Source organism: Trichosurus vulpecula, chromosome 1 (genome assembly GCF_011100635.1).
Source record: "Trichosurus vulpecula isolate mTriVul1 chromosome 1, mTriVul1.pri, whole genome shotgun sequence".
Lineage (NCBI taxonomy): Eukaryota > Metazoa > Chordata > Mammalia > Diprotodontia > Phalangeridae > Trichosurus > Trichosurus vulpecula.
This window is the reverse complement of record NC_050573.1, coordinates 551,107,635-551,130,034: the sequence shown is the minus strand read 5'-3', so window position 1 is coordinate 551,130,034 and position 22,400 is coordinate 551,107,635. Positions and strand designations below refer to the sequence as shown.

Below are 22,400 nucleotides of genomic sequence, written 5' to 3'. Positions count from 1 at the left end.
TTTTTGTGCAGTTGTTTTCAGAAATAATTCTGGGGACCTGTAAGTTTTTGGCTCTTCCAAGGTGATATGATCTAGGGAGATGTGTGTTTACTACTCTCTTGTACCGTGCACTGCTTGTGAGTGACCACAAGCACCCTTTTCAACCCTGGAACTGTGACCAGGGTCACTGTTCCCCTGTGGCTGCAACCTCTGCTGTTCTACTGCTCCTTCTCACACTGGGACAAAGACCTAGGACTCTGACCCTGATCCAAGTATAGGCAATGCAGCAAAGCCCTGCCTCTGGTGCCAGCAAAGGAACCCTTGTAAACCTCCTGACCCATGTCTGATCTCCTTACCATCTGAGAGGTCTGGAAACTACCACTGAAGCCACTGATTCAGTCACCCAGAGACCTGCTCCTGGTTTGCTGGGGCCTGATCTGCACCGGCATGACCTGTGCTGGACTGCACTCCTCTCTCACCCAGATGTGACAGACCTTCCCTGCTGACCTTCTAAGTTGAGTTGGGCTGGAAAATTGTTTCACTCAATTTTTTATGGATTTCTGCCACTCTAGAATTTATTTAGAGTCATTATTTAAAGGTATTTGGAGGAGTTTAGGTGGGAACTCAGGCATCTCCATGCCTTTACTCCTCCATTTGGGCTTCACTCAACCATGTTTATAGTAGTTGTGATTTCATTTTATATTGAGGAAAATTCCTCTGCTAATGTAACTGATCATGCCCTCCATGGAACTGAGAGGGGTAAAGTGGTTTGTCCCAGGTCACATAGTCACTATTTGTCAGAGTTGGGATTTGAATCTAGGCTTTCCCGATATTAAAGCCAGTTGTCAGTCCGTAATGCCTCTCATTATGAAATTAATCTTTTAAAAACAAAATAACTTTTCTCATATTATTCCTATGCACAAAAACTTTCAGTGTCTCTTCTTTATCTGTAGACCTTGGTACAATTCTTTTCTCTCTATAATATGTCTGTTGGTCATTGGTCAATGACTTCACATTAGAGTACTAAGTTAAAGATGTTTTAAAAATTGCAGTTCTCAGCAACTATTCCCCCCGTCCCCCACAACTATCCACTACTTGCCCTGTCACTGCAGAAATGGAAGGGAGCCACATAGGACCAAGAAGCATTTTGTATTTTCCTTTGTTATATGGCTTGCTATGGCCAAAGAATGTGTCACCAAATTACTGGCCTGCTGCTGATGAACCTCTCTGTACCTATTTAGGATAGTTCTTTGAAAGAAGACTTGTTCTGTTGCTGAGACCATACTCCAAAATCTGTCTGGCATGCTAAAACTTGCTGAAAGTTACACTCTATTGGTATACTCTTGAGAACACAGGGTCAACTTTATGCCATGATGGAGTATATGAGATATTACATCATTTCCATTTTACAGATAATGCAGCTGAGACCCATATAAGTTAGATAATTTGCTAAAGGGAAGCTAGTAAGTGAAATCTTATATAAAAATGAACCAACATCAGTAGGATGTGTGGTTTAGTGGGTTTATTTATAATAGAGGAAATTGGTTTCATTTAGTTACCCTCACTCTGTTATCTGGTTTCTCTTCTGATAAAAGGCATGGATTTGTAAGATGACTGGCCAAGGTTAGGTTAACTTGGTTGATAGGAAATTGAGTACCCAGGGAAAGAAATTTATGAGCCCAGAAGTCCACCCAGGTGGTCTCCCAACCATAGATGACCTTGTCATTTTCTGAGAGCAGCTGATGAGTACCTTTCCTTATTTTTTATTCTCAACAGGGCTAATCCCTTTGCTAAGCATAAAAATGTCATAATATTATATCCTGTGGCAATAGTTATGATTTGGGTGGAACTGACTCACCAGTGTTTATGGAGCCCTCATTCAGTCATTGCTATGTCATAAAACACCTCCAAAGCCTAAGCCTCACTAAGCAGTGAGTAATGAGGGCAGTACCCCTTGCCATTTTGTAACATTTCACTCCTGTTTTCTTCCCCTGTTGTTCTCATTTTCCCCTTCCCACCTATTCCCAACCATGCCTTGACTTAAATTTTCTCTCTAGCAGATAAACCTTCTTTGGACTTTGGATATTAAAGAAAAGAGCTTCAAAATATTTCACTATAAGCAGTTCCTGCATCTGAGTAATGATGACTGCCATTTTGCCTTCATCACGGAAGAAGGAATTTGGTGAGAGAGAATAGCCATTATGGTTGAAGCAATATCGTTAAGACTTCATGCAGGTTATGGTAGGGTTTTTGTTTTTAAATGTACTGAAACTGTCTTTTAGTTGGCTTAGGGGACTAACACTCAGACCTTTGGCATATTTTCTTGGTTGACTGAGAACAAAAACAGCCAAGTCACAAAAGACTCCATTTCCTTCCTCAGGCTAACCACAGATCAGCAATAGAAGAGCAGTGCTCCGCTAAATGAAGAATATCTTCTTGATGAATATTTTTCCCCTGATTTTTAGTGTCCTTCCTCTGATATGGCTAAGTAAGCCTCCTTTTGTTAGATGGCCTATAAGCATGCAATTTCATTCCAATTTTCAACCTGGAGTGCCAGCCTATACAACTATTGAAAGAGGGAGGTGGAAAAAAAGGAGAAAGAGGAAGAGGAGGAGGAGGAAGAGGAGGAAGAGAAGAAGAAGAAGAAGAAGAAGAAGAAGAAGAAGAAGAAGAAGAAGAAGAAGAAGAAGAAGAAGAAGAAGAAGAAGAAGAAGAAGAAGAAGAAGAATGAGGAGGACAAGGAGGAGGGTGAGAGGGAGGAGGGAGGTAAGGAAGAGGAGAAAGATGAAGAGAAAGAAGACAAAGATGTGGAGGAGAAGGAAGAATAAAATGAAGAAAAAGAGGAGAAATGGATAATGAATAAAAGAAAGAAAAAAGGAAGGAAAGGAAAGGAGGGAAGGAAGGAAGGAGTGAGGGAGGAAGGGAGGGAAGAAAGAAGAAAAGAAGGAAGGAGAGAAGAAACTAAGGATTTCTTCCTAAATTGTATTACTTTCTGTCATTTGGGAATATGCTTCAGGAAAGAAAATAGGGAGAGTAGAAGGAAAGGAAATCTAAGAAAAGAAAGGGAAAATTTCTTTGGATTTGAGAATTTTGATTTTTTTTATTATCATAACATATTAATTGTCACCAAGTTCTTCAACAGAAAGTGGGAGTCAGTTCTACTCCTTTCTTCCTAAATTGGGTAGTTTACTGTCATGAAACAGAACAGAGGAGTACACTTCAGAGTAGCAACTAGGGCATGAATTCTGGAAGAGGCACATTTTTCATTAGCTACATGTTTTATGTGGGCATGCTCCCACAGCGCCCTCTACTGCCAGGCCACTGCTAAGCCAGTATTACAAGTCAACTAATGAAAATTAGTAATCACAGATTCTTGGGGTCTGGTAATAATAAGCTGCTGGAGGAAGAGGCGATCCTAAGGAAGAAGGTTTCTTTGTTAGCCCCTTCCCCCACCTTAGTTCGTTTTCAAAGGGCACTAGAATTGAGTGGCAGAGACATGGACGAGCTCTGCTTTTGCTGTTATCTAAGTTACAGGGATGGGATGTGTCTCTCCAAGTTATAGAATCACAGACTCCTAGAAGTCAGAGCGGGGAAGGACCTACGAGATTCTCTAGTGCTACTCTTCATCATATAGATGAACGAACTGAAGTCCAGATGGGTAAATCGATTTATCCTAAATCTGGACTGTGTGAACTGACTCACAATCCAATGCTCTCCCCATCATGCCATGTTGCAGAAACGAATTTCATCATTTTAAATACCCACTTCATGGGATTTCAGTGAAGGGAACATGAAAGGTAGACATGGTGTTGGTTTCAATGTCATCTCTAACACAGCTCTGAGAGGCAGATGCTATAAATTATTCCTATTTTACAGATGAGAAAAGTGAGGTAAAGAAAGGTTAAGTAGCTTGCTGAGGGGAAACCAGGTAGTTTGTGTCTGAGCCAGGATAACACTAAATGAATTAAAAAGATTAATATTACAAAAGCTATTCTAAAGGTGAAATCTTGGGTATTTCTTTTCTTAAAGGGGAGACGAAGAAATACCTTCGTAAGTCAGTTCAGTAGAAAATCCTTAAAGCACCAACAAGACAAAACAGTCTATTTGGAGGCATTGTGACATTAAGTTCAAAACCAAAACCAAAACCAAAACCAAAACCCGGGCTCTAGAGTTAGGGGACCTGAATTTGATTCCTCTCTCTGTCTTTTATCAGCTGTCTGACCTGAGGCAAATCGCTGATTATATCTCAGCCTCAGCTTTGTCATGTACATAAAGGGTTAATGAAAAGTTTATTGCCTCTCTCACAGTACTGTTTTGAAGGTAGTAGTTTGTAAAGCTATAGAAATTTGAGCAGGTACTATTATTAAAACTCCCCTTTGGAGATACATCCTGTGTAGTTATTTAGAGAATGACCATGACCTTTAAGTTTGTACTCTGGATTCCAGTGCTTAGTGACTGGAAAACAGACAGAAAGAGTACTGGATTTAGTCAGAGAAGCACACAGCTCTGTCACTTACTATCTGTATGACCTTGGTCCAGTCCTTTGACTCTCTAGACTCATTTCCTCAACTGTTAAATTAGGGTATTGGACTACATGGTCTTTAAGGTCCCTTCCAGGCCTAGAATCTATGAAAGTGTGTTCTTGTTTCTCATAGAGAAACACTAAAAGGATGGAAGGAGTGGTCTTTTAATGTCTTTTCCTCAGCAATGTGTAACCAAAGCCTACCTACAGAACAGGGGAGCTCTCCATGGTTCTAGAAACACTGCTTCAGGGATATGCTTCCAAACCATAACTTAAAATCCTAAATCTAGAACTGGAAGAGACCTTCAGAGGCAATCTAGTCCAACCCTCTCGTTTTGAAGCTGAGGAATCTGAGACCCGGCAAAGTTAAGTGACTTACACAGGATCACACAGCTAATAAGACAAGGATTTGAGCCCGCGTCTTGCCGGCTGCAGATCCAGCACTTCATAACCTATGTTATTGTTGTCCTTTGTCATTGTCCCTGTCATTATCATCACCACCACCATCCTTGCTGTTGTTAGAAGGGACTTTCTCAGCTCCTGGCAATCTGAAGGTCTCTTCACATAAGCATGACTGGGAACCCAAGAAAAATCCTTATACATATAAGCGTCATCCTTTGTCCTTAGGAATAATACAAAAGGGAGAGTTTTCTGGATCCTGAAAATAGTTTCCAGAAGACATGCTAGGATCCATGCTGTGACCATGATATTCATTCATCTTTTGTAAGAAGAAGACTGCCAGGCTCCTGTAATAATTCCACTGTGGGAGAAACATTTTAAACCTAAACTCTTGCACAGTGGAAAAAGCCATGCACTGAAAGGCAGAATTCCAGGTTCAAAGACCACATCATTTCCCTTCTTTGGGCCTCAATTGTCTTATCTGGGAAATGTGGATAATAGCATGTCCTTAGTGAATCAGATTTTTCAAGTATGTTAAATCTTCAGTGTCAGATTTTATGATTGACATAGATGGTCTTCGGACTGATCCCCATCCTCAGATTTACCCTCCTCCTCCAAGGAAAACAATTCCCTTTTGCCCTGATTGTTTAAGAGAATGAAGCAGGACAAATTGGGGCATCAAATCTCATCTCAAAAAGTTATTAGGTATGTGAGCTCATTCAAGCCTCTTAACATCTCTGAGCCTCAATTTCTTCATCAGTAAAATCAAAGTGTTGGACTAGAAGTCGTCAAAATCCAAGATCCTGTGACTCAGAGATTCAAAAAAGCATGAAAGTCATTGAATTGAACATGAGGAGATCTGGATTCTTCCACTTGCAAAATGAAGATGCTAATATTTAAACTTCCAACCTCAAAGGGCCATTACAAGGAAAATACAAGGTAAATATGGGCTATTATTCTCTACCACTATCTGTGTTACTTTATGTAAATGAAACACCCTCTCTGAATGTGTTTCCCTCATTCAGAATGTTAGGGTTGTAGTATATGGGGCCTGAAGTCTTTTCTAGCTTTCTAATTGTAGAAGTCTGCATTGATGTTACGTGTTAAGAAGGGGAAGCATGTCTATCGTGTCTGGGGAAGAATCTTTCCAACGCAAGCCAGTAGGTGGCGTTGAGAGAGCAAATAAAACCATATTTGAGTCATCCTCAAGCTGCCAGGACTTTGTCCAGGCAAGATTCGTGGGGATGAGTTTGATGGCAGAGTAGGAAGGAACCCACTTTCATTGTGTCCAAGAAAGTCAATTTTTCATCTATTCCCTTCAAACTTTAGCTTTGAAAATCACAAGGTATCTAAAAGAAAATATCCCTCCTAAATGCCAGCGCAAAAAAGTTAAGAGAGAAGGTGAAGGAAGTAGAATGCAGTAGAATTCCATTCAAAATGACTGGATTTGAGTTACCACTCTGTGTGACCTTGGACAAAATCATTTAATCTCACTGAATCTCAGTTTCCTTATCTGTAGAATGAGAGCATGAAACTAGACGATTTTAAAAGCCTCTTCCTGCTCTAAATTCAATGCGACATAATGCAAATGCATACAAAGAACCAAATTCACTGTACTTTTTAATCACTACTACAAACTATTAATATTATTAGCTTTATTAAGAACAAAATGTTGATAATAATAATAATGACTAAATTGGCAGGAGGCATTCTATTAATCATGCCATAGTTATGGCATTCATGTTTTGGAAGAGGAGCTGATGGCCTCCCGCAACAATTCTATTGTGGGAGACCTAATAATGATAACACATTGTACTTGTAGAGTACTTCACACTTTTCAAAGCCCTTTCGTATGAATTTTCTCATTTGATCTTTTCAATAGTGTTGTAAGGTAGGCGAGGTGGACATTATCCAAATTTTACAGAGAGGGAAACTGAAACAAAGATGAAGAAGATAGCATACCTCAATTTGTACGCTAGCAGGTAATGGAAGCTTTTTTCCTTCACCTTTTCTGGACGAAAAAGGCGAATTTAATAATGATAGCTAGCACAGCCCTGGGACATAGGTGCTACTGTCATCTTCTTACAGATGAGGAAACAAAGACAAATGAAGTTAAATGGCACCCAGAGTCAAACAGCCAGTTAAGTGTCTGAGGCAGGATTTGAACTCAGGTCTTCCTGACTCCACATCCTTAGTTATATCTACTATACCACCTAGATGCCTATCAGGGAATCTTTTTTCAATGGAAAGATGACATATAGAGAGTAGATGGGGATAGAGAAAAGAGGAAAGAGGAAAGAGATCTGGTGGTTTGAAATTATGTGACCAGGGACACAAGCATCACAAAGACACCACTCTAGCCAATTCTTCCTTTAGACCAGTGTGGTGTGGTGTGTTGGTAAGCAAAATGGTCTTTGTTTTCTTTGAGTAACTCAGTGTATTTCATTGAGCCTTGCTAGGTGCTGGGCCCCAGGCCCAGAGCCCTATTAGGCGTGGAACCTATGTGGGTGCAGATTGGTGACTGGGGTGGGGCCCAAGATGGGGCTGGCTAAGGGGAGGTGTTACCTCCAGAGCCATGCCCTATTGGGTGTTAACCTAATCTATGTGGATGTGAACCTCCCAGGGTCCTAAGGGGAGGGTCCAACTCAAGAACCAATCACCAGAGCCTGGGCTCTGGTCATTCAGATGACGCTTGATGATGTCAAAAACTCTATAAGAGGAGAGAAGACAGCTTGAAGATCCTTTTCTGTGGGAGCTCTACCTGCAGCAGTAGTGGTGAGCGTGACTCTGGGACAGCCCTTGTTCTGAGCTCCCAGGCTGAACCTAGATGTTGGTAACTGTGAATTGTATTGGGTCTGTCTGTTGATGTTTGTAATTTGTTTGTATTTTGCTCTGAAGTTCAGGGTGCTGGCTTTTTCCCCTGAACTAAGTGAATGCTGTCTGTATGTTGGATTAAAGTAAACTTGTCAACCCCTTCACTTTGCTTTCCTTGGTTAAGCAGACCAAAAGAACCTGTGCTTTCCCAGCGTGCCAGCAGCTTTCTGGGTGCTGGCTGTGGGTGGATCTTACACTCCCACAGAAGCTGCTAGCCGGATTGTTGAAACCAATAGTCAGAAGAGCATTGAACTTGGAGTTTAAAGAATGGGTTTGTTTTCCAGTCCTGCTACCAACTGTGTGACCCTGTGACCTCAGTTTTCTCATCTGTAAAATGGATATTATTATACTTGCATTACATACCTAATAAGGCTATTTTGAGATTCAAATGAGTTTCTGTTAAAGCACTTCATGATATATATATATATATATATATAATATATTTATATGTATATATGTGAGTATGTATATGTATTCTTAATATTGTTATTATAAACAATGTGGTGGCAGGAGGATGTGTTGTAACGAGTCATTTCCACCCTTACCCCCCATTAGATCTCAACTTTTAAGCAATTATTTCCAAATGTCTCCTCCCACCAGAGAAATGGGATTTGTGTCCAGGAGTGTCACATTGGTTTCTGTCAACTTTTCCTGGGACCAGGAAAGTTCTTGGTAGAACAATCAGGATGCCGCATATGTAACAGTATCTGGAGCAAGAATGGGCCTTATGATAACTTAATTTCATGTCTTCATTTTATAAATAAGGAAACTGAGACTTGGAGAGATTAAATTGTTTGCCAAAGGTCACACAGAGTGAAAAGTCACATCTAGCAACTTCACATCCAACGCTACTACATTCTACTTTTGTTTTCCCTCTTTAGGTTTGAGAGTAATGAACCCTGCCCATCCAGGCCACCTGGGTCATATGCTTAATGAATGTTTATTAAAGCTTTCCCTAGAACCAGTCTAGATTCCACTTCGGTAGCTGCTTGTTACTCTATAGTCTTATTACCCAGAATCAGATATTGGGGGTGGCAGTGAGGGAGTTGGGGGGCAGGGTGATTCATTGGCTTCCTCAGCTCTAGCATGTATCATCACTTAACACCTCAGGCTAAGGAAATTTCATAGTGTGAGGTAGATGGGGATATATCATAGGGAACTGGCCCATTAGTTCACACTTAGATCTCTGCATCCATAACCAAGGAGCTCTAGTCAATAAGTCAACCCACCTCCCCCTCTACTGAGGCCTCTACTGACTTAAGAGGACCCTTGTGTCATTCCTAGATGCAGGACCAGGTTGAGATAAAACCTTAGTCTAGCATCCAGATTCTTCATACCATTCCAGGAACCTAGAGGGCCCTCCTTAAAGGTTCTTCCATACTGTTGACTGAGGCACAAACCAAAATAGATATATAAGGTCCCTAGTTGAAAGCTATTCTTCTGAAAGAGAAATAAGATTAATGGACTACTTCTGTTAAATTTTTTTAAAAAGAGATAGTACATGCTTGCCCCCACTTCATAGCTATTACTAAATCACATTCTCTCTATGTTCTTTGGAGAGTTAAAAGGCAATGTCCAAGATGTGCAAGCTTCATTTGATAGAAGAGGACATCAGTCCTGTAGGCAAGTACATGATACTTAGCTAGATTAATGGAACAGCAAAATCCCAAGGACAGACAGCAACAGCCCTGGCCAGATCATTAGGAACCCTGAAACATAAAAGAGACAATGTTATATTATCCTCCTCTGATCTCAGGCTTTGATGGTATGGTGAGAGCTGTCAATCAAACCCAAGCTGGATTCCCACTGTTCACTGCACTGGGGTAGAAGAAAAGAACTTACCTTCTGAATAGACTTCAAGCCACAAGGAGGCATCCAGTCAGTCTGGCTGCAGTCACTGAGGACTACATGAGGCCCTCTCTCATATGCACATCATCTATATTTGTGTTTCTCATAATTACTAGCCTTATAATTTGCAAAGCTGTATAATATGGTGCTGCTAGGTGGTGCAACGGATATGGTGCTGAGCTTGGTGTCAGGAAGACATCTTCTTGAGTTCAAATCCTGCCTCAGATGCTCACTGGCTCTGTGACCCTGGGCAAGTCACTTAACCCTCAGTTTTCTCATCTGTAAAATGAGTTAAAGAAGGAAATGGCAAACCACTCCAGTACTGTTGCCAAGAAAACCCCAAATGGGGCCATGAAGAGTCATATGCAACTGAAATACTTAGATAGATTAAATGTTTTGGTTAATTGGTTGAAATAGCTGTTTTAATTGATATGATATGACTGAACAACAACGATATGTGCTGTTGTAAGCTTTCTGCACCTGGGAGGTAGTGTTTTACAGTGAATAGAAAGCTAACCTTAGGGGCAAGGAGACCTACTTTACATCCCATCTGTGACACATGCTAGCTGTGTGACCATGGACAGATCATTTAACCCCTCCATGACCTAGGCAACTCTCTAAGACTATAGGTTGCAGAGATGTTGATGCTGAGAAAATGATGGTTCTATGATTCCTCCTCCCCCCCATCCTGCTCGTTCACATACCTACAGCAGCAATAGGAGGTAGGAAGGCTTTGTATTATCACCCTCATTATGCAGACAGGAAAACTGAGACTTTGAGAAGTTAAGGGACAAACCCAAGCCCAAGTGGCTAGTTAGCGGCAGAGCTAGGACTAGAGTGTGTGTCTCATGACTGTACCTTATAACATATATACATATAGATGTACACACACATACATATACACCCCATTTCTCATCTCTTTGTGATGTCACTCGTCTATGTTCTTCTTCATATAATCTTGCTGCCTATAACTTAAATAGCATTTATATACTATTAATAGCATTGATTCAGTGAGAGAGAGAGAGGGGGAGGGGCCCTAAAGCAAGGGTTTTTAACATGGAGTCCGTGATGTTGGTTTCATCATCATCATTACTTTAATGATTGTATTTCAATACCACGGATGTTTTTGTATTCCTATGAATTTCATCTGGCATATTAAAAACATTCTTCTAAGAAGGGGCCCGTAGCCTTCACCAAACTGCCCAAGGGATCCGTGGCACAGAAAGATTAAGAGTCCCTGGCTTGCAGGGAAACCAGCAGTCATCCAGTGCAGCCCTCTAGTCTTACAGGTGAGAAAACTAAAGTCCAGAATGGAGGGCAGACTTGTCCAGTGTTGCACGGCTAGTGAGTAGCTGGGCTTTCCGTGAAGCCCAGCTCCCCTCCCCCTCACTCCACTGCTCTTCTTACTATACCATATGCGTCATTTGCTCCATCCCTCTGACTTTTGGCTATACCAATAGCCCAGTCTACTGAGAAGATTTTTATGACTTTAAAAATCTACAGAGGAAGAGATTCCAAAATCAGCCATTCATTCCCAGGTTTGACCGTTACTTTTATAGAACAACATTGTCTAAGTTGTTTTGGATGTATTCTGTGTTAAGCACGATGTATTGGCAGGTTGCCATCTTGATGCACTTGTTTAGTGATTTCTTGTTGTTCAGACATTCGGTCCTGTCCAACTCTTTGTGACCCCAAGGACCCATAGCATACCAATCCTATTCGGGGGACTTTCTTGGCCAAGATACCAGAATGGTTTGCCATTTCCTTCCCCAGTGGATTAAAGCAAACAGAAGTTGAGTGACTTGCTGCAGGGTCACATAGCCAACAAGTATCTGAGGCTGCACTTGAACTCAGGTCTTTCTGACTCCAGGCTCAGAGTTCTATCCACTGAGCCACCTAGCTGCCATGATGGTTATTATTATATTTTAATTGTATGGCTTATGGTTGGGGTGGTTCCAGGCTTCCTTATAGCTGTATTCCTTTTTGACGCTCATTATCTGGGGCAAAAAACAAGCAAGAGAGATAAAAGGGGGAAGGATCGAGATAGAGAACTAATTCAATCTATGTAGCTGCTAGAAGGAGAGAGTGATGAAAAGGAAGGAAGGAAGGAAGGAAGGAAGGAAGGAAGGAAGGAAGGAAGGAAGGAAGGAAGGAAGGAAAGAAAGAAAGAAGGAAGGAGGGAGGGAGGAAAGAGAGAAGGGAAGCAAGGGAGACAGGGAGGGAGAAAGGGAAGGATGGAAGGCAAAAGGAATAACTTACCTAAGAGGGTGGTGGCTCCACTTGTGACAGGGACAGATGGGGAATCTACTAACAAGAACATAAAGGGGAATGTCAAGCTCCTGCAGCCCTTGAGTCATCCTGCTTCTGAAGAGTAACAGTATTAAAAATGATGGGGAAATGAATGGCTTATCACATTTATATCTCAACAGGAGGGCAGGACAGCTCAAAGCTTTAAAATAGAACCTACTCAGAGAAACCACCTGTTGTTTCCTTCCTTCCCCTCCCCTAATTATTTTCCACCTGGACTATGGCAATAGCTTCCTATTTGACCTTGCTGCTTCCAATCTCTCCCCTTGTCCAATCTATTCTCCTCCATACAACCAACAAAGTCATCTTCCTAAAGATCTAAAAAGCAGGTCTGATCAAGTCACTCCTCAGCTCAATAAACTTCAGTGGCTCCCTGTTATTTCAAGGACAAAATATAAAGTTCTTTGCTAATCCTCAACTTCCTTTTCCAGCCATGGAAAAGTTTACTATGTAATAAACACATCACTCCCCTTCATAGCTTGACCAAATTGGACTTCTTACTGTTACTTATACCTAATACTCCATTTCCATCTCTGCCTTTGCCTGTTATTCCCAGAATGCACTCCTTAGCTCTTCTTCTTAGGATCCTTAGTATACTTCAATGCTCAGCTCAGATAGTACCTCCTATGTGAAGCCTTTCCCTATTCCCCAACTCTACCTGAGCTACTAGTACCTTCACCTCTACCCTTCCCCCAGAATTACAAAATTGCCTTGTATCTATTTTGTATGTAACTCTATATGTTCACATTGTGCCCCCCGCCCCCAACTAGACTGCAAGCTCCTTGAGGGCAGGGACTGTTTCGCTTTTGTCATTGTATCCCCAATGCCTAACACAATCCCTGACATATAGGAGAAGCTTAATAAGGGCTTGTTGATTGATTAACAAGTAAAGGAGGCTCTAAGGCATGGAACATGGGAAGATAAGTTAGTCCTAAAAATATTTTTTAAATTAAAAAAAGCCTTAAGCTCAGCCAATAAGCATATTAAGGTAAAGCACATGCGGCTGTATCCCCCTCCAACATACACCTACCCCCTCAATATGTAATATGATGCCCTTGTTTCAAGCTGTGTTCCATCAACCAACCTTTCTCTTTCTTGCACCCTCACTTCTTTCTCTCCACCCAATTAACATGCTGAGGTTGCATCTATCCTTCTTTTGACCCTGATCTCCATTTAAGCTGACTCCCATCTCTCTTCTCTCTCTTAATGACCTATTTCCTCACCACCTACTCACTTCCCAAACCCCTACCATGTAGTCCCCACCCCATCCACCTTAGTACTGAAAGTGCTCTCTCCAAGGTCATCAATAATGTCCTAATCACCAAATCCATTAACCAAATGGAAAGTTAATTGGATCTTTCCTCCAAGGATGTTATTGATGACTTCACACTCTCATCATCATTATGTTCTTTTTACCTCTTCGGGCAATAGGTCCCAAATCCAGAACATGATCGGTATTGATAGTAACTTCACTGCGGTGTTGAATTCCAGAACAAGACTGTTAGAGTGGAAAATTCCCATCAGATGAGTTTCTAACTGGAGATTTCCAACTGATACATGCCTCTGCCCCCAGCAGCCCTAACTTTGGAATCAGTCATGCTTTCCATATGTCTTCCATCATTCAGAATACTATAAGTTTCCCTTTTCTACTTTTCCTTTGTCCTGATCCAGATATCCCCGAATGTTGTTCATATAGTATCTTTGTCTGAAATGTTATCTTTATCAGTCCCAAAAGTGACTTCAATTGGATCTTCATCTTTTTGTATCAGATTTAGACTCTTATACCCTCCAGACCACTCCCCCAATCCACTCCAGGATATGTTACCTCCTTTACCTCCCTACCTTTCCCATCCACTCTCTTCAAGTAAGCAAACTTTCTCCCAGCTTTGATTCTCATCTCCCATTTCCAAATTTTCCCCCTCTTCTGAGTGGCCATGAATGTTGAATGAAATGTACATTTCCCTTTTACTTGACACTGGTGCTTCCACACAGACAGTGTCCTTGATTTAGTAGAATGGGTTAAGGTAACTTCTCTGCTCCTCAGTAATCTCTTTAAAAAAATTCTTAGTCTGAAGTGAGTGAAAAACACCCAAAGAAAATGGTTATCCTAAGCTATTTTAGACAGTATGGTTTGTATAGCTTATAAATGCGCACTGATTGTGGGCACTATAGAAGAAATTAATCATATTCAAGAGGCACTTACTGGACGACATTGTTCTCTGACACCGTCACAGAGATGAACTTCACAGTGCAGGTAGACAAGGTCATGATTTCCAGCAAACATAAATACTTGAACTGAAAAGCGGCCTTCTGTAGACACCCCATTCTCCTCCACTCTGATGGTTGAATCATATAAGTTTGGGCAGCTGTGAGGGTGACAGTGGTAGGGTTATCCTTCTAGGAGGACGCAAATGGCCCAAGTATTGTGGCTGAAATTTAGTTTTGCCCCTGGGCAACCATTGAGCGGCAAATACCTGTTCCTAATGATGAAATACTTCATGGGGTCAGTTGGATCTTCAGTGGGTGTGGCATAGCAATTCTTCATCAGTAGGTTGAACTGGGAGGTATCTCCTTGATACAAAATGGCACCCACATAGAGCACAGATTCAACAGACAATACAGCAATGGAACCTTCATAAGGGGAGGTATAATTCTGGTCTTGGAAGAGAGCCATTTTCACTAGGAAATTTCCTGAGCCAGTGGCACTAATGTTCAGAGCACTGGAACAAGACCATAATGATAGAAACATCAGCTTTTTACCTTTCATTCATTCATTCATTGAACAAATATTTATTAAAAGCCAATGGTGTGCAAAGCACTGTGATGAATGTTAAGGAAGACACCTCATTTAGACAATACAATATCAGTGCCCTGGAGCTTACAGTCAATGCGGTTGAGCTACAAAGACAACTAGAACATGCATCATTGTATGACAGGGGCATTAGAGACAAGTAATAAAATTGATATGAAAAGTGGAGGGAAGGGAGTCATTGACAATCAGAGGGGACTAACACTGAATTGTACTCAGGGTTTATGAAATAGAAGCAGTTATCTCCAATGGTAAAAGCACATTTGAATCCAAGGTTTTGTGAGTTGGATCTCTTTATGGGCTACTCAGCCTTGACCTACTTACTGCTCCTTCCCGCCACCCCCACCACCACCTCCGACACCTTTCCAGTCTTCTTACACCTTATACACTCTACACATGCATGTTCTTTGATCCAGTGGCACAGGCCTCCTTGCTTTTCCATAAACACTCATACCTCATAGCTTGGAGCCTTTTTGCTGGCTGTCCCCCATGCTCTCCCTCCTCATCTCTACTTCCTGGCTTTCCTGGCTTCTTTCAAGTCCCAGCTAAAAGTTCACCTTTTAGGGGAAACCTTTTCCAATCCCACGTAATTCCAGTGCCTTCCCTCTGTTAATTATTTTCTATTTATTTGTTTGTTTGTGCATACTTGTTTACATGCTGCTACCCCATTAGACTATAAGTTCCTCGGAAGCAGGGGTTGGCTTTCACTTTCCTTTGTATCCCTAGCATTTAGCGCTGTGCCCAGAACATGATGGGCACTTAATAAATGGCTATTGACTATGGTCTATTCCATAACTTCAGTGTGTGTCCTCAGTCCTAGCCAAGATAAAATGGATGCGAATGGATTGCCAGATACAAGTGAAAAAAAGATGAAATGACAATTGTAAACACACATGAGCCCTGACTCATATTCTCTTGACAGTGGATCAGTGGTTATATTCTTGTAACCAGAGAAGATGAGGATATACAGTGAGTACCAGCCATGCTACACACATGCTCTGTGCTGTAAATTGTGATTTCAAATGTTGATAGATTGCACCATTCACCAAGGCAGCTCTTCCAGTGTCGTACCTGACAATGGGCTTTATGGCTGTTTGGAGACTGACTTTCATATCCAGGGGGTAGGCACACTGAAAGTCAATGTTGAACACATTGTCTCTGATGATGAGGTGCTTGGCCAAGGTCAGGACGTTTTTGTAAATAGCATGAGTCTCATTTCTCTTGGGGGAAAAAGAAATACTCCATGTTATTAGCCTTACTTTTAGACAAATGAAATAGCTTCAGCATTTCTCAAATAGAGAAGGGCCTTAGGTCCCTTCGCTGGTTATCACAGTAGTAGTTTCTGCCTTTAAAATCGACATATATTACCTTTTATGTTCCAATCTTGAAAGAGTAACACCTTACCATGCCCCCTGCCCCCACCATCACATATACACAGGCAGGTACATGCATGTGTGTGTTTAAACATACATAATGTATGTATATATGCATGTAGGTATATTCATTTTTCTGAAGAGGAAACAGGAAGTTTTTAAGGCAAAATTCATTTTACTTGATTTTAATTTTTTAAAAATGGATCTATACTATTTGGTACTTTTAGGGGAACTATAAAATCCAACCAGTAAAAGAATATCATAGTTCTTCAAAAGACTTAGAGTTATTATTATTGGTTACTGTCATTGTCATTTTTACCATCAATGAATGATGATGATGGATTTTAGAGTTAGAGGTCACCTTCCAAATCATCTGCTTTCTTCAGTTAACAAATAATGAAACCAAGGCTTAGTAGAAGCTGTGTCTCCTGACTCCTGTTGTTGTTATCCAGTCATTTTCAACTCTCTGTTTGGGGATTTCTTGGCAGAGATCCTGAAGTGGTTTGCCATTTCCTTCTCCAGCTCCCTTTAAAGATGAGGAAACTGAGGCAGAGTTAAGTGACTTGCCCAGGGTCACACAGCTAGTAAGTGTCTGAAGCCAGATTCGAACTGAGGAAGGAGTCACCTTGACTGCAGGCCTGGCACTCTATCCATTGCACCATCTAACTCATTCGTTATTCCCTCTGGATTTTTCCATGAGTGTATTCTTATCTTATTGTCTTTCATGGAAGTGGCCCCTCTCAGGAATTCAACTTTGAAGGACATCAGAGTTGTTTATGGGGATGAATTGAATTTAATTCTAGATGTACTCCATATATCCTGTAAAGTTCTCTGGGTCTTTAAGGGCTAAATGTGGGGTAAAAATTTCCACATTTTTGATCACCTCGTGGTCAGGACTTCATTAAATGAGATCATCTATGTAAAACACTTTGCCATCATTAGAGTATTATAGAAATGTTAGCAATTCAGAGGTGTGCTGGAGATAGCTCAACCAGTCCGAAATCTGGTTGTTAATTTTGAATGTGAGCATACCTCTGAAATCCCAGACACTACAAATCAAGGCTTGAATTATTATTTTGTTCATTGTCTAGACTTGAGAAAGTAATGGAGAAAATATTAATAATGCAGATTCAACTCCACAATGAAAAAAGCATGCTCCCCCTGCCAAGAGATCTGGTTGTAAAACATTTACCAGCACATATAATTATCATTACCTTCTTAGTGCAAGATAATGCAACCCAAACAAAGTTGGATGTCAAGCTTTAGAATGTCCCTAGGAACATTCTGTTGACAAGAAGTGGGGTAGCTTAAGCTCATAAAGACTTCACTCATGAAGGGACTGACAAAAGTAAGGGCTATTTACTCTTCCCCGTGATAGAGGATTGACATTACTATCTGGCATGGTGAATCCAAGCCCTAGATTGTCATCCAACATGTTTTAGTGGGGACTGGAGGGTGGGAGGCAGTGATTGCTGTGGTTGTTGCAAATGTAAAAAATAGAATATTGTTGTTTTGGTAAAGATGGGAGACACCAGTCCTGGTCTTCTTCTGATCTCTTTCTTAGTGTTAAATTAAGCCTACCTTCAGAGTTGTTCCACATGCTCCAGCCCATGTTGGGATCACCACCGACAGCTTGTTGCTCTCATCTGCCCTCAAAAACCCACTGCAGTTCTTGTCTCTGAAGTAGGCAAATATCTCTCCAGTGTACCCCAAACTCTCCAGTTGGCACTTGTCCAGAGACAGTGTGATGTCACTGGCTCCACATTTCAGTAGAGGGTGCAAGTTGGCAATACCTAAAAAGTCACCAGATATGCCAGTAAATCAAATCATTCAATAAATGTTTGTCAAGCACCTACCATGTTCTGGGAGCTGTGCCAAGCAATGGGATACAAAGAAAGGTCAAGATCGTCACTGCTCTCAAAGAGCATCACAGTCTAATGGGGGAGATGATGTGCAAACAACTATGTCCAAACAAGCTACATCCAGGAGAAATTGGAAATAGTTCACAGAGAAAAGGCACTAGAAATAAGGAAGAGCAGGAAGCTAAGATTTTTGCTGGGCTTTAAAGGAAGTCAGGGAGGGCAAGAGACAGACATGAAGAGTTAAAGATTTCCACACGTGGGGAACAGCCAGTGAAAATGCCAAGTTCCCAGAGTCAGGAGTTTGAGTGTCTTGTGAGAGGACTACAATTGTCCTATAGTGGAATTTGAAATCGGGAAGCAGGCAAATGGATGTAGAATCCTAGGTCATCTAAGAGTCATGTTGCAGATGAGTAAACTGAGGCTCAGTAGCTTGTCTAAGACCACACAGGTGGTTAAGATTTGAACTCATGTCCTCCAACTCCAAATTCAGTTCTCTTTCTACTGCTCCATGCTTTGTAATAAAGTAACTGACAACATCAATAAACGTGAGCATTTGTGTCACTTTATTGGGAAACATGGGATAAAGAGTATCCTCAATAAAACCTGGTTCTATCTATTTATGTGTTGTGAACGTGAGCTCCTTGAGGGCAGGGACAGTGTTTCTGCCATTTTTTTTTGTATCTCCAGCTCTTAGCCTGCAGCCTGGCACATAGCATACATCGAACAAATGCTTGTTACCCGACGGATGGATTAGCCTCTCTTGCTTTGACCCCAAGCTACAGTAAGGTATGTGCCACTCCCCACCTCTTTCCAACAGCCACTTCCTCACTACTTATGATCAACAGCTACTGCCTACACCCAGCATGGAGAAAGGACTTTGGATCCCCACCAGTTTTCCCATACTTGTACCTACCAGAAATGTTGAGGTCTTGTCTGCAGTAACAGCCCCAAGTGCCATTGACACGTCGGCATTCCTCTTGGGTAGAACAGTCGAGATCACATTCCGGCTCGATTGTATCAGTGGTGTTGGGGTCTACAGTGGGTGGGGAGAAGAAAACATCAAACAGACAGAGAGGTTCGTGAGCCGCACACTAGCAAGGACCCCAGAGTGACCCAATTCCCAGCTGCTCACCTGTGCAGTATGCCAGATCACACGCAGGAGTTCCATTTAGCTTGTAGACATAGAATCCACCCGTACAAGCCTTCACCTTCACCACTGTGTTCCAGAAGCAACAATTATTGCTCCAGTGAGCACAGGCTGTGTGACTAACAATACCTTCCTCTTTTGACGGGTGGGTCCCATTCAGCCACATAGGGGCATCCGTGCCGCACCTATTGGTTGACACACACTTCTCTGGTATCCTTACCCCACCTGGACCTGAAAACCGATACCAGCCTTCTTTATCAACGTCACATTCCTTCCCATCACTTATTTGGTCCAAGCTTCTCCAGGCCTCAACAAGCGTGGTGTAGTTATCGCAGGGATCAGAACACACATAGGCTGAAGGCATCCCTGGCTCTCCACAGTCTAAGCCCTGTCTGTGAGAACTACGTAAGAGAATGTTTGCCGGACCTAATGGAGTGAAAACATAAGTTCATGTCAGCTTTTTGGGGGGTCAGGTTGGCATAAGGCTAGTTGGCTAGCCTTTCTAGATTCCCTTCCTTTCAAACTGCTTTGTGTTTCGAATTTATTTGCATTTTTCTCTTTATATTTATCCTGTATATACTTATATGTGTACTTGTTACCTTTCTTTCTCCACACCCCTCCACCCTCCTATTCCAAGGGAAACTCTTTGTGAGTTGGTTTTGTTGTACTCTGTGTTTTTATTCTTGGTGTCTAGCACAGTGTCTGGTGCAGAATAAATGCTTATTGATAGAGTTTACTGTCCATTTGTTGTATGTTAACCCTCTTTTTGATACAACATCCATCAGCTAAATAAACATGGGGTTGAGAACAGAATTGTCAGGACAGCCATGACCAACTGATCTTTGATCAGGACTTCCATTGTAAGGAAATCACTACATAAGTGGTAACAAGGTGGAGTGGAGCGGGGAAAAAGAGGGAAAAGCCTGCTGATTTTGAAGTTGAAAGACCTGGATTGGAATCCTGGCTTTGTCCTTTATTACACTTACTTTATGGGTCACAGGGTGGGGAACCTACAGCCTCGAGGCCACATGTAGACTCAAGGCCCCAGGTTCCCCACCCAGATAGGAAATTCCTTTGACTAATATAGATTGGACCCATTTTTCTGAAGCATCTTAGGTGGTTCCCTGGTCTCATTGAGAGGTTGTCATTTGCTCATGGTTGCACAGGTTAATGCTGTCACAGGTGGGGCTTCCACCCGGGTCTTCTTGTTCTAAGACCTGCTCTCTAACTGCTACGTCATGTTGTCTTTACACTTATTTACTATATAACAATCTGTGTGATATTGGGAAAGTCACTTCACCTCTATGGACCTCAGTTTCTCTGTCTGTAAAATGATGGATTTGGAAAAGGGCAGAAGGAAGGGGACAAGCATTTGTTAATTGCCCATGATGTGCCAGACACTCTGATAAGTACTTTACAAATATTATCTTTCAGCTCTAAATCCTATGATTCCTCTTTTCAATCTGTGGGCCAGTTTATATATAAAGATATAAACATATCTTTAGTAGACTGAACCTTCATAGGGAGGACTAGAGTCTGAGACCCTTAGAACTGCAAGGGACCATTAGAGGATCTAATACAATCTCCTATTTTAAAGAATAGCAAACTGAAACTCAAAATGTTGGAGTGATTTGCCCAAAAAGTTAGTAATAAAGCTAGGACTCAGAACCCAGGTCTTTCCACTGTGCCATACCATTTCCTACTACAAATAAAAAGTACTTTACAGAGATAGTGCTAAAATGATTGAACTCATTATCACCATCCCGAATCTACCCTGCCTTTGCCCTCATAGATAGTACAGGATGAAAACATGGATGAGCTAAAGAAAGGTTTAGGTAAGGGGTGGGGAACCTGCAGCCTCAAGGCCACATGTGGCCTTCTAGGTCCTTGGGTGCTGCCTTTTGACTGAGTCCAAGTTTTACAGAACAAATCCTTTTATTGAGGGGATTTGTTCTGTGAAGTTTGGATTCAGTCAAAGGGCCATGCTTGAGGACCTAGAGGGCCACCAAGATTCCCCGCGCTGCGGTTAAGTAAACTAATGGATGATGGAAAACTTGTGGAGACATTCATGAAGGTTAGTAATACTTAGGGCTTAGTATTATCATCAGAATTATAGTCAGAGGAGACCTTAATAAGTCACTAATGCTTATTATCTCATCAATGCACTGAGGCCCCAAAAGAGAAAGGAACTTAGTGAAGATTGAGCACCAAGCTAATGGCAGACTCAAGATTAGAACCCAGGCCTTATGACTCCCATGTCATCCAAAGACCTATTACCTATCTTGTCTTTCGGAGCATTCCCCACCTCTACCCTGCCCCAGGTTAAAGCCTCCTACCTCCTACCTCCTGTCCTTTTACAAGCCACCTGTCCATGGAGTTAAATAAATAACTGTGCCATATAGCTCTCAATCAGCATCTGAGGATCACTCAGGGAACTAGCTTGATATCCCTAAGTAAACTTTGGTCTGCAGTTTTCCACTATCCAGAGTAGTACTCTGCTGCCCCTGGTATCTCCATGCCCATCTCCTCCTCCCACTCTAATCAACCTTGCAGATTATCATACCGGGCTAGAGAAATCCAAGACACCAGGTAACACTCACCCTTCTGGGCTACAAATGCTAAAGTAAAAAAGTAGTAGGTGCAGGACACGAAGAGGAGGTAGACCCACTTCATCCTGACCTCTGAAGTGTCTTCTGCCACAGCACTGGGAGCTTTTGTATAGCTGTGGGGAGAAAAAGCACCAGGGTAAGGTGAAAATCAAGAAAGGCACATGTTACTGCTGATCTTGTGAAAGGCACTGCAAATTGGCTTCCTCTAGAAATCGAATTCCTTCCAAACCCCACCCCTTTACCCTTCCTCCTGCTCTTTACCATCAAGTTGTACTCACCTTGTCTCTGTTTCTCACACGTGACACTATATCTCCATCCCTGTGCCTTTGCCCTAATCATCTCCGGTGCCTGGAATGCTCTGTCTCCTTACCTCTGCCTCCCTCTCTTTGAGGTACAGCCATGACCCTCTCTTTGAGGACAGCCATGACCAACTGAACTTTGAGTCAGGGCTTCCATTGTAATGAAATCACTACACAAGTGGTAACAAGGCAGAGTGGAGTGGGGGCAAAGGGGAAAACCCTGCTGATTTTGGGGTTGAAAGACCTGGATTTGAATCCTGGCTTTGCCCTTTATTATATTTACTTTATGGAGGTGGCCACAACTGCCATTTCTTTGGTATAGGTCACAGGGGTGGGGAACCTGCAGCCTTGAGACCACATGTAGCCTTTAGG

General features: G+C 41.9%; 1 protein-coding gene across 1 annotated transcript; it reads right to left on the bottom strand.

Moving 5' to 3' along the window:
- Nucleotides 1-9,421: 9,421 nt before the first annotated feature.
- GP2 (glycoprotein 2) lies at nucleotides 9,422-21,793 on the bottom strand. The gene is made up of 10 exons (XM_036741114.1): nucleotides 21,721-21,793; nucleotides 19,106-19,546; nucleotides 18,887-19,006; nucleotides 17,693-17,904; nucleotides 15,810-15,958; nucleotides 14,404-14,649; nucleotides 14,133-14,295; nucleotides 13,346-13,427; nucleotides 11,882-11,926; nucleotides 9,422-9,483 (listed from the first exon to the last, which is right to left on the bottom strand). Exons 1-10 carry the CDS (start codon nucleotides 21,791-21,793, stop codon nucleotides 9,422-9,424), a joined length of 1,593 nt encoding a protein of 530 aa, XP_036597009.1.
- Nucleotides 21,794-22,400: the final 607 nt, after the last annotated feature.

Excerpts from the sequence above, each read along its gene's own strand:
- GP2 (XM_036741114.1), bottom strand. The coding sequence starts at position 21,793 with ATGAAGTGGGTCTACCTCCTCTTCGTGTCCTGCACCTACTACTTTTTT. Across the intron at positions 17,905-18,886 it reads ACAAGACCTCAACATTTCTG|GTATTGCCAACTTGCACCCT; the intron begins GTAGGTACAAGT and ends GTGACTTTTTAG. Across the intron at positions 15,959-17,692 it reads CATGTGGAACAACTCTGAAG|AGAAATGAGACTCATGCTAT; the intron begins GTAGGCTTAATT and ends TTTTCCCCCAAG.